Source organism: Strix uralensis, chromosome 9, assembly GCF_047716275.1.
Source record: "Strix uralensis isolate ZFMK-TIS-50842 chromosome 9, bStrUra1, whole genome shotgun sequence".
Lineage (NCBI taxonomy): Eukaryota > Metazoa > Chordata > Aves > Strigiformes > Strigidae > Strix > Strix uralensis.
Genome location: NC_133980.1, coordinates 12,038,395 through 12,055,246, shown reverse-complemented (window position 1 = coordinate 12,055,246; position 16,852 = coordinate 12,038,395). Strand labels below are relative to the sequence as shown.

The following is a 16,852-nucleotide window of genomic DNA, read 5'->3' as shown; positions in this document are numbered from 1 at the left end:
ATGAGTTTGTCCAAAAGTTACAATAAGTATTCCACGTGAGCACTATCTTTTTACATATAAAAGCAGTATAATATTAAACTGTTCGTAGGGAGAAGTAGAGTCTTTTATTAAAAATCAGTTGAAAAATAGACAAACTTGCAAATGCACACTCTTTCATTCAAGTCTTGTTGGTAAATACACTGAGACGTCATAGTGGGATTTGTGAGAAAAGAACTCGTCTGGAGTGTTTCTGTTTCTGCCATTTTCCCAAATATGAATTTATTTCCGTGATTTCTAGAATGCTTTATAGAAGCAAGTAATTCCAATAGTTGTCCTGAAAAGAATGGGATGTCTCTATAAGAAGCAAGCTAAATCTTACTCTTGTAAAAGAGGGGCAATAACTAAGAGATTCTGTTAAGTTGTACATGTACTCTTACACCATTTTGTTTTGCTTCTTTCTAGAAGAGCCATTAAATGATAGTATTGCATCTGATGACGAAGAAGAGGAGGAGGATGAGGAAGTAAGTATAAAGGCCTTCTGGCACCTTTTAGAAAAATCCTTAACCTTCTAGACAGAAAATATTTGTGTCAATAAACCTTACTTTGTTTTTTTTGGTGGTTTCTGGTTTTGTTTCTTAGTTTTATTAAATTATTCTTGCATTAACAAGAAAAATGGATCTGTTTCCATTACCTTTTCTTCATTGGAACTCCTTCTCTTTTATTTTGGCAAGTCACCACCTCTGTGATAACTAAAGGATAGCCTGAAATAAGTAAAGAGACGAGGAGTTACTGCAGCAGTAGAAATCTTGCTTTCAAGCAGACCCATTTCAGCAATTAAAAATAAAGGAAGTAAATGAACCAGTATACTACCAGCATAGTTTATAAACAGGTTGTCACTTTTTCTTAAGGTATCATTATCTGTTCAGGGTGTGACTACTCCTTTTGCTGTTTAGAAACTTTTAAATGTATTAATAAATTGTCTATATGTAAAAACCAGTAATTACAAATTAAGAAATAACTCCCATAAGAAGAGAAAAGAAAAAAAAATTGTCAAAGTAAGCATGAGAAACTATATCATAGCAAATATAAACTGGTTAGCTGTGTATTTCCAGCTCTGCTAATAAATGCATTTTATACAAGTACTTCAGCATTTTTTTTTAAGAAGCTGTCTTCATTTTTAAGAAGCTGTCTACACAGCAATGTCTAGACAACACAGAGTATTCAATCATCTAAATTAACAAGCAAAGCAAGGTGTAAATGATGTGAGGGAAATGTTAAACTCAGTCTTCACTGGTGATATTGCCATTGCTATGTTGCCATGAGTGCACCGGGCAGGGGGTTGAAAATATACTGTGTAGGCAGTTACATGGGAGTTTTATCTGAAAGAAGTCTACCAAATAACACTTTTCTCTTACTGAGAAGTCTTTCATGAGAAATTTAAAAGAACAGCTACGGTAGATGTCCTTGGAATAGTGTTTGAACATACTTAGGTGGGTGTATATGTGCGCATACATTTATATCACTGAAGAAGTCAGTGACATTGAGAGTTAATGATCTTTGCAAAATATTCTTGTACAAGAAATATTACTGGAGAACATATTTACTGAAAAACAAGTTTTTAGACAAAATGTAAGTTTTTGTCCTGAATCAACAAAGAATAAGACACATAAAACTTACCAAGTCAGTTGGGTCCACGTTCTACTAGCTTGTTGGACATTAATGCAAATGCTAGTGAACAGTGAGAACCATGCAACGGTCTAAAACTTGCCCTGTTACTACAGGGTGACTGAGTCCATTTTCAAGTGCATTGAGCCTTTTATGTTTTGAAAGCAGAGAAAAAATGTAAATATCCTGATTGTAGCAGGTGTGGTATGCTCTCAGCTGCCATGGGGTGTGACACCTTTGCCTGGCAGTGTCCAGGGAAGTTTTGCACTGGTTGCGTTATTTAGCTACTTTGTGTTGTGGCACGATAGGGGGTGAACACGTGAACTAATTACCCTTGTCACTTTGCCTGAACTTAGAGCTATGTGGAAATTCGAAGTTTAGAGCTGCAAGGAAGTTTTCTTTAACAATCGGCTCTCCCCCTTTTGTTCTAAGGGGGTACAGTAAACTGGTTTTGTCTCATGGGAATAGATGATTGTAATTGTTTCACCTTCTCCAGTGAGTTTTCAGTAATCTTTCCACTCCTCCCACCCCCAATCAGTGCTTGATGTGCAAGATGGGCTTTCTGGGAATTAAGCATGATAACTTTCCTTTGTTTAATAAACTGCTTAACACCCTTTCAGTGATGTTCCAAGGCTTTGAAGTGTCGTAGGTGTATGATGAGAATCAAGGTGGTGATACTTTCGTTTGCACTCTAGTATACTTTTTTGAAGGATACTGTGTTCTGTTGGGAAAGCACAGAGATAAGGAACTCCTTTATGAAAGGTGTGGCATTGAATTGCATGATAGTGTTGAACACTTTCATTACTTTACCTGCTCTTGGGAACAACAGGAAGGCGAGTTCTCCTATTCAGCCATATCCCTAGACAAGCTTCTGCTGCTCACAATCCCAGCCAAGGCTCTATGTCAAATCATTTTGAAATACATTTCACCACTGAACCAGCATGTCATTAAAATGAACTTCTGTCACTTCTTATTATTTGACTCAAATAACAGTAAGCTTTTGAAACAGAAGTGTCTGATTCCAGTTTTTCATTAGCTTTGCCATTATATTAAAAAGCAAAAGTCTCATTAAGCCAATTTAAAAACTGTTTCTAGTGTAACATTAACTGTGTCATGTTCTAAATCCTAATTGTTGCTGGGAACTGGGATTCTGGTCTGTTGCAAGGTGGCCTGGTTTCTTAGTCCCTCAGTTCAGAAAATACAGTATACAAACAGCATGGCAACAAAATGCTACACAAGATGCATAATGTTGTTACTTTGCTAAATAAGCAAAGATTTGTTGACTCACTGCCTCAGTGCTTGGAGCCCTTTTGTATTTTGGAAATTCTGTGAGTTATTGTTCTTTGATGGGGTTCTGTGATAACATCTGATGTTGTGATCTGGCAACAGAAAGTTTTGGAAAACTTTATCACAAGTCTCTTGCCTTTACGGAACTTTTAAAAACTAGTACAGTATTTCAGAATATGTCCATATACTGACAATTTAATGACATGCATTCAAACTGCTTACTGATATTATAATTTGTTGCTGATCTACTTAATATCGATATTTATACCTTCACAACTTAAGAAACAGCCAAAAGACTCTTTTATGCAGACTTGGTTTGCAGGTTTTGCCCCAGCTTTTATTGTTTCCAAGAGCATGTGAAGTTTCCCATGCTGTTACTATTACCTTTCACGCTTTTTTGCCTTTATCTGTGTTTAATTTAGAGTTGTTGAATTCTGTCTTTGGCTTTGAGCAGATTTTGTGGTAGTGACTACTTTCTCCTAAACACTGCCTCCAAGATGTGGTTCAGCCAGTTAGAGGATAATTCTGGGATTTCTAAGGGCATCATACACTCAGAAATTTAATATTCTGTAATGTGTGATAAACCAAATTAAAGTGTCTGTGTGTATACTGTTATTCAGAAATAAATTGGCTTTTGGGTTTGAGATTTAGTGTAGAGCTCAGGATGCACTGGCTTCTGGAGTACATACCCACCTTCGTTATGTTAGCCATCTGGGGTGTGTTGACACCCACAGTCACAGTGCATATTTTCTGGTGCTTAATATTCTTTTGACTGTTCTGTTAAATACTAACTTAATTTACCTTCAGAATTTGATCTTTACATTTTCTTTTTATTTGACTTTTACCATTTTTAAAAGCTGCTCGTTAAAGTGAATATGTGATATCGTAGCTCTAATTCAAAAGTTTAGTTACAAACTTGAGCTACATTTGATAACTGTACAGTGACAATTCATCAGACACCCTCTGATCCCCCGTCACTCAGCACCTGGCAATAAAATCAGTAAACTGCAGTGTGAAAATACACTTCAGCTAGAAAGTGTATCAAAAGAAAGAGAGCTTAATCACAGACCTAATCGCAGGACTTCAAGCTATTACATTAAAGGACTTTGCTGCCAATGTCTGCTGCAACCTGTGGGCAATGGTGAACAGGGCACCAATTGTGTTATTTCAGCAGTGGAATGACGGCACGTCTGTCAAAGCTGTTTTTCTATACAAGGAGGCAGAGGATGGACATGTTCAGGCTCAGTTACCTGGTATGTTAAATAATGTCAGGGAGCAAGGTTGGCAGGAAGAGGTACTTCTCAGAAACTGGCATTCTCTGTCTGACAAAATGTGTCAACCAGAATATTGGAAGAGGTGGAACTTGGGGAAACCAAGGCGATCTGTGAGGAGAAGTTAAATACATGCAGAGAGCTGGATGAAAGAGCAGAGTGATGTTCTGACTGTAATGTGTAACCCTCTATCTAGGCACAGTGTAGACAGTCTTCTGTAAAGCATCCTCGAAGAGAAAACTGTTAGCTCTTGATGCTGCATTAACATACCATATAAAAAAATTTCCACCAGACTCTTTATAAAGCTCATCTTTGCAACTTTTTTTTTTTTTTTTCCAAAGTACAGTATATTGTGGAGGTTGGAGTGTGGGGTTTTTTGTTTTGCTTGATACAGATGATTGTTGCCTAGTCTACAAGTGTTTATCTGTGTTTTTCCATTATCTGGGTTATTTTTTGCACACCTACCCAGCTTCCCAGGTAATTAGGAGCAGATTGTAATTTATCTTGCCTTGGAGATAAAGGCAGATTGAACATCTTCCTTAGGGCCTATACAGCCTCATTTTTATGGCTGAGCATCTAGAGAATACATCTTTAGGAGGATGAAGAGGATTAACAATCTGGTATCTTCAAAGCACTTAGAGAAGAACTAGGTTTTTATTAAATCCATACATAAACAAATACATTATAGAAAAATTTTACTCTAAACCTGAGAACATTGTGTGGATTACTGGCAGCATTTATGTAAGTGCTTCAGTTGTTCATGCACAGGCATCTAATGTCTCTCTACAGTTTAACTACAGCGTAGGCAGCACCTGCACAAGGCTGTTGGATATGACTTAGGACCTGCGGGAGGTTTGTGCCTTTTCAGAGCTGCAGTAGAAGACTAGACAGGATATTTCAAAGTAGAACTAGATGGTGCTGTGGGCTACTGAATTGAGCCCTTTGTGTCTACTTTTTATTTCTGCTTGACACCTGTAAATGAGGAGGTGATGAGCAATGAGCATAACTAAATCAAAACAAAAATTATGTTTTTTAAGCCATTTGGGACAGAGGTCATTGAACTTGAAAAAATGCAAGCCTGTAGAGCTCTGGGGTAGCCAACACCTACTTGGTCTGAGTGACGGCAGTCTCGTTATTTTGCACCAGACAAAGACTGGAATCAGTCAGCCATTTCCCTTGTAGGAAATACCTTCCCTGTACAGACTTCCAGTGATTTTTTTTCCTCATGTTGTTTTTGTAGAGCACTGTCCAAGCATCCATATTACTGGCTAATCTTAGTAGCAGAGGGTATTTCTTACTTTGGCTATTTGAGTCTAAATCTCACTAAAGCGAAACTGCTTTTCGTTTTCTTTGTGCTCTGGGGCTCATCAGAGTTCAGCGACCGTTGTTTTCAGTGGAGTTTATGCCAGGCTCTCTACATTGCTATTACAATATACCTTATTAGAATGATTAATTTACTACTTTTTCTGACAGTCGTTTACATTTACTGTCGCAACCTGTTTCAAAAGCAAAGCACATCATCTTCATCTGGGGTGGGTCTTATTTAGGGTATCTTGTGCAGCACAGACAAGAATTCTTTTCATTAGCAAAACACAAGCAAAAATACTATCTTGTTCCTGTATTACTACTTTTGGTTTGCGGAGAGTCCCTCAAACTTTAAAATTTCCTGGCTTGTAGATTTGTAGAAGATGCAGAACTTTCATGAAAGATGAATCACCCATAGTTATACTTGAAATAGGCACAGGAGAGTGAATTCTTGGTGCTTTTCACTCAAGAAGTTGATTACATCTGGTTTTTGTGGAATAAAGTCAACAGAGGATTGTTGCCTTCTTGTATGATATTTGTATCCTAAAGTACTGATTCCAAGAATTGGAACCAGCCCAATATTGTCAGCTTTCAAGCTTCCTTGCAAACCTGAGTAGCTGCTGTTGCTGCTTCACATTGCTCTAAAAACAGCTGATGTCAGATGCCCGTGGTCTCACCTTTTGGGAACCACTGCTTGAGGAATGGTTTTGAATGCCTGCCAATAAGGATTTTTCTGTCTTGAGTGATTAAAAATTATGCCTCTGTTTCTTGAAAATGAATAATAAAATGTTTGTTTGGTTGTTTTTTTTCCATTTGTGGGGAATAAACAGCAATAAATTACTTCAGTGGTTTTGTCACGGTAGAAGGACATACCCCAGAGTGCTGAATATGCTTATAGGCATTTTGATGTCATGGAATGCTAGCACTATGTTCAAGAAAGACTATGACTTATATTAAGGTGTGCTTACTTTATTTTTATTGCTAGTTGTTATAGTCTAACTTAAATCTATGCTTTTATTACTGTCAGATGATGCTGATACATAGCAAGATCCAGACAGGTTTTCTATCAAGTTTCCTACAATCCTCTTTGCTTGAGTGATAACTTTCTTGTGCTTTTTTTTTTGTGTGTGTGTTTAGAATTGACTTACCTTACATTCTGTTTTTTTTTTTTTTAAAAAAAAAAAAAAAAACACAAGGGTAGCCTTTTCTCAGTCTCCAGTGTGGCTGAGAAATGCCATCAGGTCGTTTTTTTCAGTCTGTACTGTATGACTAGATTGACTTGGGCAGATCTGCAAAAACTAAAATTCCAAACTTCATACCAGCTGCTTGTTAAGAACAGAGCACTGCATCTCTTCAGACTAGTATGCAGTGTTCTACAAATATACTAATGACTGAGATTTTTCCTGAGCCTTTATTAGGTCAAGCAAGGAATAATTATTTGGGGTTGGAAATTTGAAGAACAGTTTTTGAAATGCATACTGTACTTCTTGGTGTAGCATTTGTGGAAAAGGGGTGGCTTTTTTCTTCTCTCAGGATTCTTTAGTTTCTGATTATATCAAAAGTTTAGGTGAGTTTGTCTTTAGGTGTCTGTTTTTTTGGTGGAAAATGCTTGTACATTACCACTTACATGTGCAGTACTAACAGTCATTTATCTGGACAGTACATACCATCCAAGTGACTATTGAAGGGAGAACTAAATTTGAAATGAGAACTTCTTGGAACCTGGGCTCAAATAACATGTGAGTTGCTGTTGCAGGAGGACCATGACATCATGGAGGCTGATCTGGACAAAGATGAGGTTTTGCAACCTCAGCTGGGAGAGCTTGCGGGAGAGAAGCTGCTAACAACTGAGTACTTGGGAGTGAGTACCACTCATTAGGATCTTGAAATAATTTGCTGGATTAAGTCTTTGATTTCAGTAATTTCATCACTTTCTAAAAATCTTTTCTTCAAATTTGTTGCTTGAAGATCTGGGTTCTGCCTGCATATCAGTCCAAATCTTTCACAGTCTGTTTTATTAGCTGCTGTTCAGAAGATGTAGAATAAGTTTGAGAAAGGTAGCTACCCTTTCACAGAAGGTGGTTAGGCTGTGGCTTAATAATAAGCTAAAGGCAGCCTTAGGGTTCTAGTGCTACAACAGTGACTCTGTGGGCACACAAAGCAAAATGCTGAGCAAGTTAATACTGAAACACTCTGCTGGTCTGAAATCATTTGGAAAAAAAAAAGTTGAAAAGTTAACTGCTCCTGCAGGCATTATGCCAGATCAGGTATTGTATGTCTTACCCCAAGCGTTAAGTAAAAAAGCATGAAGTTTGCATGAATGCCATTTAGTGTGCTGTGACTAATTTGAGATAAATGTGACTGTATACCTTCTGGATCTACCAGTGATGATGGGAACGTGACTTGAGATAAGATATGGAATAGCCTACAGTGATTTCAGGGAATTTTATCTAGTGACACCAGAATGCAACTTAGCTTCTGATGCAATGTTTTTATAGAATTTTTTCTATGACTCCAGTTACGTGTCTTTCCACTGCATTTTTTTTCCCCCTCCCATTGCTTTATTTCCTGTGCATCAGATAATGACTCATACTCCAAAAACCAAGAAGAAGCTGTTTCCTGGTGTCCATCAGAGTATAGATGAGCCTCTCCAGAGACCCGTGACACCAGGTTATCACAGAACTGCATACCTAATGTAAGTCCAAACAAATGAGATTGCATTGGATTTTTTAAAGCTCCTTTAAAAAGCAAAACAACAAGAAAAACTCCTAACACTGACTGATAAATAAACCTTCCCTACCTAAAAGTGCATTGCCATTGTCATTTCTTAAAGATCATTTCAGTGAAAGAAAGGAGGGGAATATCGTTGGCTGAGAAGGGTCCATTGGCTGAGGACACATACTTAGAATAGTTGAGTAAATGTTTACTGATCAGTTTGATTTAAATTTGCATTCTATCCTGTGTGTTCATAGTCCTTTCATCTTCTCATAATATATTCTATTGGTAAGTTGCATGGAGTGTGTAAAATGCCTGGATCTTTCTCTTTATAAGCAAGAAAGTATATTGCTCTGGGGAGATTTGCTACCCACCCATAAGAGGACAGATTAAGAAGAAAATGGGAAAGACAAAAATCTTGTTATTTTGGATTTCCTGCTTTGGAAGAAATACATTTTCCAGTGGGAGGGTCTGTGACACCTTGCTCTTGGTCTGACTGGGGTCAGAGGTAGGAGGCTGCATTGTAAATGGAATAAAGAAATCTTAGAGTACAGAGCTCCTTGAATATGCTCTGCCTGCTGTTAGAACATGTATATCTTAATATTTTAATTTCTGAGATGAGACTTCTCCTTTTCACTGGCCTGACTGAGGAAGGAAAATACCAATGATATCTCAAATGTAAATTATTTTTTACTTTCAGTTGCATACAGTTTTGGATTTGATGAAATCCAGGTAGCTATGATACATGCAGCAGTTTATCATGAGGATTTAATGTTTTCATTTTTGCAGATACTTAAGCTGAGAGACTAAAAGTCACTCAAATTATAGGTAATAGTACTTAAGTCACAGTACTGGTATAGCTAAGTACATTAAAATGGATGGGTAACCTGAAATACAACAGTGTAATGAAGTTAGAATGTAGAGGTGGTTCTTAGAAGAACATACCAGTCCTGAAGTCTGAAGACTGTCCTGTGTTATCCCCCCTGCCACTTTTTGCTTTCATATTTTCTATTTCTTAGAATAAATTTCTGCCCCATTTTAGTGTGGAAGATCCATACAGAAAACAGTGTGAGGACTGATTTAGGCTGTAGTTACACAGCTGTAGTTGACTCTGATCGAAGTCTACTGTTTTGGATAGGGAATAGTCGCAGCTTTATCTTGTTGGTGTTTATTCTCCCCCACTGTCTTGTGCTGGCATTAGCATTCATTCAAGCAGGTGATCTGACTGGGACCCCTCCTGAGTCATCCAGATATGTCTTATATGCCCATTCATATGGGATTATATTGATTATGTTACCAGGGCCTTAGAATGGACAAGTGTAACATACCAGATCTGGGAATGGAAAAAGCCCTGAAAGACATTTCTCATATTTTTTAAAAAGCAAGAGGAATAAAACATTTCCAAAGTTGAAAAAGAACCTTTGGCTATCCCAGGGCAGAACTTGTCTTGCACACTCTTGATTTTATTTCTGAGTACTAGTCTGAAAAAAATGGCATCTGTTTGAACATGGTGCCTACTTTTTCTGCCTGGTATAGCCTGAATGCAGATTTAGAGTTCTTACCTTGTGTCCTTCCTCACAGTGGTCAACTTTTGCATCATCATAATGTCCACAGCTTTTGCAAGCCCTCTCCCTGTATATTAAATGTGTGTGTGTGTGTGTGTTTGTGTGTAAGAAGGAAACAGTAACTAATTAATATAAACTCATGTTAATAACATAATGATTATCTAATCATTCTCCTGCAGTCCTCCCAAAGAACTGCAGGCCTTAAAAATCTGAACTGGCTAATGCATGACTAAATATACAGTGCCACTTTAATGTGGGGTCTGTGTTACTGAGTACAAGGTCCCAATTTCCCTGCACAGTATTTTGCCCATGGTGGGCTAGGAGACCTGGACCCGTGGAATCAGCTGTTAGGGTAACCTTACAGCCTACTTAGAAAGTATTTTTTAGGAATAAATCTTAGTTACCACTGGAGTGTCTAAGCATTACATTCCTGCTTTATAAGTGGAGAGAAAACCAAGCTTGTGAAAATGAGATGACTTTACTATGGGAAGTGTGAAAAACGGTGGTAAACCCAGAGGAGTGGCTTTTATTTCCTGGTGCCATGTAGTACACTGCATTTTATGCACCAGAAATAATCTCTAGAAGTGATTGTATGCCTCTCTCTACCATCTAACCAGGCAGTATATTTATTTAAAAGTATCCCAGAATACTGGAGTGACACTAGTCCTGTATTTTGTCAAAACTTGAATCTCCTTATGAACAGCTGTGTAGCTCATACCTCCACGAGACAGTGTCAGGTCACTGCTGGATACAAATTAAAACCACCTTTCTACCGTACTGGTTCTGGTAGCTTTGGGTCTAAGAGAAGCATTAGTTTGATGGTGTGAAGCAGTCTTTACAGATTGCCTCACTGTGCAAACTAGGGAGGAAGAATGTAAACAGCAGAAATCTAACATTGTGAAAATATGTGAAAATTAATTTCCCTTCTGCTCTGGCTAAGTGGTAGAAATAATATGAGCATTTAGTGCCCCCATGTTTTAAGTAAGAAGCGTGAGATACCACTCTGAATGAGAAGTTTGTACTTTATATCTAACTAATCTGTGTGCAAGAAAACTGCAGTGAATAGATGAAGACATTTTGAACTAAATTCTACAATAAAAGGACAAGCTTTAATGGCTTTTATGCTGTTCTAATTTTAGTATGAATTCATTTACTAAAATGAGGAAATAATCCCTTAGGAAGCCTTGCAAGAGGAAGACAATAAAAGTGAATAAATCTTAGCTGCCTTAATTTGAAAGCAATATCTGAAGTGAATGTATTTCATATTTTAAATCATTTAAGTGGCTTGTGTGAAGTGAAATGAAATGGCATGAAAAATGTCAGACTTTTTACCCTCGTATGCAGCTTGTCTACCCAGGGACAATTCAGGACAGTTGATCTGAATTATCTGAAGTTTTGGATTCAGCAGGGTAGTTAAACTACAGTAAAAATTTGTGTAAATGCTTGCATGCAGAATTGAAGTGAATATAACTTGTTTGAAGTTCTTCATGTGAGACTCAGTGTAACATACTCCATTTTAAAAACATCATGAAATAAGCAGCAGCTGATGGAGATACTATAACATATCTCTTTGAATTGTTGGTTCATACCTCCAAAAGGCGGGGGGGAGGGCATGTTGCTAGTGCTGAATAGAAGTATTCACACAGAAAATTAATGCAGAATAGCCACTGCACATGTAGCAGCTATTTCATGCTAATTTTTCTATGACTTCCCAGTGCAGACAAGGCTCTAGTTACTTCAGATGAATTGTCATGGGATTCCTATATGGACAGGCTCTTGCTGTATGGAGCTAAGGGAGCCAGGAAATACTGGAAAGCTGCTTTTTTTTTTTTTGCTTTTTTTTCCCCCCTCCTCTTTAAAGACTCACTGGCTGAGATCACTCAAGGGGGACTGAACTACTTAATATTCTGTTAGCTGTTTCCTTAGAAACTGATTCAGCTGTGAAATCATTAACTGCCTTCTTGGATTGCATCCTTTCTAACTAGAAATATAGTCTAGTTACCTTAACCTGATACTGGGCAGGGAAACTTTCTGTGTCTGCCAATTTCTTTTCACACACTTTTCATACCCAACTTGCTTCTGCAGTGTTTTATTGCTTATTACTAAGCAATCTTGTCCCTGTTCTGTCCTTCAGCTACTTCAGTTTCTAATTGATCCACCTCGCTTGAGAAATCAACAGTACTTCTCATCTACTTTGTTTTAAGTCTGTATTGCATATTGCTTTGTAAAGTCAATCCTTGTAATATGCAGGAGCAAATCTTAAATCCTTGAAAAAGTATTGAAGACCTCTCAGGCCCACTGCTGCAGTCTTTTTCTTTAAGTGTCCTGCTGATATTTTGGGTCTTCAGACTGCAAGGAGTTATGGTTTCCTTTCCTCAGCTCTTTTATTGCAGTAGGAAAAAATGTTAATTTCAAATACATCAGCTGATGTGGGGGAGCTACGGTCATGCAGTTAGATTACATCCTTAGCACTAGTTTGCAATATGAAATATAAAATAATTTCAATATCTTCTATGTCATTACAGACAATTAGAAGAAATTAGAATTTACTCTCATGCAACTTTTTATACTGCAAGCATTCATCACCTTGCATTCTCCTTTCTCCTCCAGGCCAGAAAACGATATCAATTCTTGTCATGATAAGGATGAGAAGCTGCAGTCTCTGCCTAGTGGTCATCCTCCCATTTGTGGTGAGACCAGGTCCAGCATTTCTGACCTCTGCATTTCCCCTTCATGTAAGGATATTCTGCAAATGCTGTTGTTAACTGTTGCTGTCTTTTTTGACTGGGGCAGGTGTTTGGGGCCTAGCTTGTGTGTGGTAGACTGCTTTTTTTAAATGTAGCCTTGGAACTGGCCCTCTGTTTGTAGACCCTGGGGCACTCTGCAAGACCTTGGGGCGCACAGTTGGATTTTGGCTTGAGCTGAATGAATGGCTACAGAAGGTAATGTGTGGTCAGCAGAGACCAATGGTCTCGCTTGCTTCGCTCCATCTTATTTCCCGTGGAAGCGCCAAGAATCATACCCAGGGCTTCCGATGTGCGAAGTGTACTGTATTTCACTCCACGGTGTTCTCTGCCTAAGGGAAGAGCAGCAGCCCAGAGACAGTGCACTTCCCAACAGGCAGAGCCCCTTACTTGATCAAATATACCCTTGTTTGGATCTAAATGAATCACTGTCTGCTGGCACCTGCAGGCTCTGTTGGCTGGACCTCTGTGTTAAAAGTTGAAGGCAGCTGCAGTTATCTGCTTAGATTTGCAACTACATTCAAACCATAAAAAGTTGTGGAGGATGGGAAGCCCTGCGCTGTATAGCTGTATTGTGGGTGACGCTGCTAAAGATTCTGTCCTTGCAACTTAAACTGAAATGAATGCAAACTCAGCTGGACCTGAGAGCTCAGAAACATGTGATGGAATTTAAATGGTTATAGGCGTCTGAAATACTTTATTTCTGAACTTCTCATATGCACAGGATCATGGAACTTCGGATGTGGGAGTTTCAACCTTCTTGCAGGGATTCATTAACATTTCCCATTAGGGATTTAAGGCAAAATGTTCTGCAGTCTTAGATAAAGGATCTTGCAGCATATCCGGTACAGAATTATTAATAAGTTCAAACAAAGCATGCCTTTACTTTGCTGAAAAATATGCTTTGAAGCAGTAAAGGAATAGCATACTTTTTACTTTCTCTTCTATTTTTTTAAATTTCCTAGAGGAAATGAAAAGGATTCTGAAAAAAGTAACCAAGGTCTTGCAGACAGGAATTTGCTTGCATAATGCCTAGAGCTGATAAATATAATGTGCTGAATGAAAGCCGTATGATAGAGGCAGATGAAGCTCCTGTTCAAGATGGGCACTTGACTTCTTGCTGTTGTGTAGGAATAAGAGCTGCTGTCCTCAAGCCTCACTTTGTACCGTAGCACCTTGAGTATAGCCGAGTCCATTCTGCGGGGAGCTTAGCTGACCAGGGGCGTCAACTTAGAATAAGAGAGGTTGTAAACTAATCAAAAGCATACTGACTTGACAGTTTTCCTATATAGAAGAAAAAAACTGGAGTTTTATATACTTATGCTTTGTAAAGGAAATTAAGCCAAGCAGGTATCAAAGTGTTCCTATCCGCTGTTTTAAAGCGTAATTGGATGCAATTTCTAAGGCATTATGCAGTCACTAGGAGCCCAGCGTACCTTCTGAACCACATTTTGATGGTATCTTGCCAGTGAAATGCATTCACTCACCTCTTGCCACTTTTCCTGTGCTGCTGATGCTTTCTGGCAGTTTGCTTGTAGAGATTTGTGGGGAGATTTAAACAGGGAGCCTGAGTAAGTCAGCAAAGTAAATGCTGTTAATTTTTGATGGAGAATATTGATTTAAAGCGTTCATGCTGATTAAATTCCTGCCAACTTTAATGTTTCATATTGTCAGAACTTTGCTTGTAGCCTCTGTCTAAAACAGTTTGTTAGCTGTTTTCAGTCAAAATTATATGCAGGTGGATACTAGTAAGACTACAAGATTATACTCTTTTCTTGCAGAAAAATTTTGGAGGTTAGAATATACAGTATACTGCAGGTTTATATGCATTATATATGTAAAAAGACAAATAATTTTTGTGTGTGACAGAGACAATTCTTCCTAGCACTAATTCAGGCTATAAACCAACACTGAGCTACTTGAAGGATTGCCAGTGGTTTGTTTCAGATTTTTGCAAGTAGCCAGTGAAATATATGCTTGTCTGTCTTACCTTTTGGGATTTAGAAATGAGGACTAGTTGAAGAGAAAAGAGAGACTGCACTGCTGGATCCCCTGGTGGTTCATGTTAGTGAGAGGACTTTCATTCTGTATCATGATAATTGGACTGGGTCTTTGGACATCCCCTGTTTTCCAAAAGGCAGTGGGTTTTGTAATTTTTAAATTGGAAAGGCTTTAATTTAAGACAATGGAAAATAAGCCCTTCTAGTGCCTTCTAGCATATGGCAGGGAACAGTACATAACGGAAAGGTGTAAAAATAATTGTACTGCTTCTGGAGACTCTCATCATGCCCTGTCAAACATCTTTGCTGTGAAATAAATATGCTGTTTGTTGAGTTCTGATCTTGGTCTGATGGTCATTATGCAGTACTGGGAACCTGCTCACTTCAGAATATGTGTTTTCCAGCATCACATGAATACTTTGGGATTCAGAGTTTCATGCAGTCAAGTCGTGAAATGAATAGTAAGAGACCAAGAGTGAACAGTTAGCATCATCAAGGTCATATCTCAAGGAAGCTAAGTTTAGCCTCAAGAAACCTTTGGTCCTCTTTTGTTTTCTAAAAATGAGAGCAGTTCTTAATGTCACCCCTGCCTGGATATATTCAGCTGCTCTTGAGTCAGTCTGATTTTGTTTGGGTCCATCCTCCCTTTTTATCACTTTGGTAAAGAATCAATAATTCTGTCTCTTTTTTTTTTTGTCTCCTGTGAGCAGAAAACTTGTGAACTAAAGATGAACCCTGGTCATCTTAATACACTTATTATGCTGAATGTTAGACAGAACATGCGCTGGGCAGCCAGATGCTTGTCTGAAAGTGACCTGATCTGCATCCATAACAGCATGTGAGAGCAAATCAGAATGGCAACCTGTCTTGAGCATGGGAGGAATGGAGATAGGGATTTTCCCTAAACTTATTGAACTTGCACATCTTGGTAGCCTTGTGTCTCTTGGCAAACTGACTGTCCTTCCCTTCTCTGTTAATGCAAGGCAGAAAATGAGGCATATTGAACAAATGTAGTAGATCTGAAGTCCGACAGAAGTGTAAATCACTGGGTTTTGTCTGCAGTGGCTGCCTGCTACTATGGATATGTACAGACAACTGCAAGTGGTTGCGTTCCTGTGGCTTTAATAAGGTATCGGTCATTAGCTGATACACGTTAACTGATGGTCTGCATGTTCCTAGCCCATTGCAAATGCAGAGTGTAGCTGCTTTGAAAATGATCCAAGCATGTTTTATTTTCCAACTCCAAAGGGCTGGAAGTATGTACACTTACAGTTGGCTTGGCTCAGCTGATGAGCCATAATGCACTCTGCCACACTAACTCAGTAGCCTGCCATTATCTCAAGGTTTCCTTTGTACAGCAGGAACTGTGACTTGATCATGTTTCTAGTAAAATTATAAAGAGACAACTCCTCACTGAACTCTGTTTCTTTTTTAAATAGCAGTTGAAATGAAGTCATCTAAAGTGTTCTCATCAGGCTGTAGAATGGACCGAAGCATCCCAGCTGGTGATAATATCTTGTCTTCCCGATCTACTGACTTCACCCAGGACAAAGTAAATGGGCAATCGCGTAGGTATGATTTATCCAGAGGAGTATCTAAAACTGCAAGAGGAGTCTGAGGGGACTTACCAGCTAATTCCATGCTGCTGTAAAGACAATCTGTGAAGTCATTTGATGTATGATGTAGTCTGGTCTGAGACAGCTGTGGTGGTGCTTGCCAAACAAAATACCCTTAGCTGTGCCAGAGGCAGCTGTTCAATTTCTAAGCATCTGGTCCAAAATGGGAGAAATCTCAAGCAAGACATTATTAATGAACTTCACGTGTACTCACAATGCAGTCTTCTGCAAATAAAACTTCCTGATTGCTTCCATGGATGACTTGACTCTAACCCATGAAAAATTATTTATTAGTAAAGAAATAGGTAGGACTGTAGGAACAGGACAGAAATTAACTTGCAGAAGGAAGAAAAGCATTGAAGTGGATTCAGAGTGTTTAAACATGCTGAGTTGCTAGCACTGCTGACCAGAGTTCCTGATTTATCCAATAGACGGATATAGCAAGGGAGGCAACATTATGAGTTCTCCCAGCAATGGGTTTCAACTCTTCCTTGAAACCATTTCTGTCAAAAGAAGATAAAAGATCTTGCTCTTCTTCTCCTGTTCATACCTTGAGCTCTCTGTGAAGCCTTTGTCATGTGTAGGACTGTGATGTTATATCTTGGATGAGAACTAGGAATTCATTAGCAATTGGACCAAGGTTACCGAAGTTTTTCAGGGCCCACATGTGTCCTTCAGACATTAACAGCTTTTTTCCTATAGCTA

At 38.5% G+C, this 16,852-nt stretch overlaps 1 protein-coding gene across 9 annotated transcripts in view; it reads left to right on the top strand.

Annotated features, from left to right (window-relative positions):
- ARMC9 (armadillo repeat containing 9) overlaps window positions 1–16,852 on the top strand; it is a 72,060-nt gene that overhangs the window by 42,752 nt on the left and 12,456 nt on the right. For 4 of the 9 annotated variants that reach the window (XM_074877288.1, XM_074877286.1, XM_074877287.1 and 1 more), the window contains 5 exons: window positions 442–500; window positions 7,264–7,368; window positions 8,087–8,202; window positions 12,398–12,522; window positions 15,971–16,099. In XM_074877288.1, the coding sequence (XP_074733389.1) occupies window positions 442–500; window positions 7,264–7,368; window positions 8,087–8,202; window positions 12,398–12,522; window positions 15,971–16,099 (534 nt within the window). Of the gene's footprint in view, window positions 1–441; window positions 501–7,263; window positions 7,369–8,086; window positions 8,207–12,397; window positions 12,523–15,970; window positions 16,104–16,852 lie in introns of those variants that run through there. The other 5 variants (XM_074877294.1, XM_074877289.1, XM_074877292.1 and 2 more) reach the window with 4 other exon arrangements.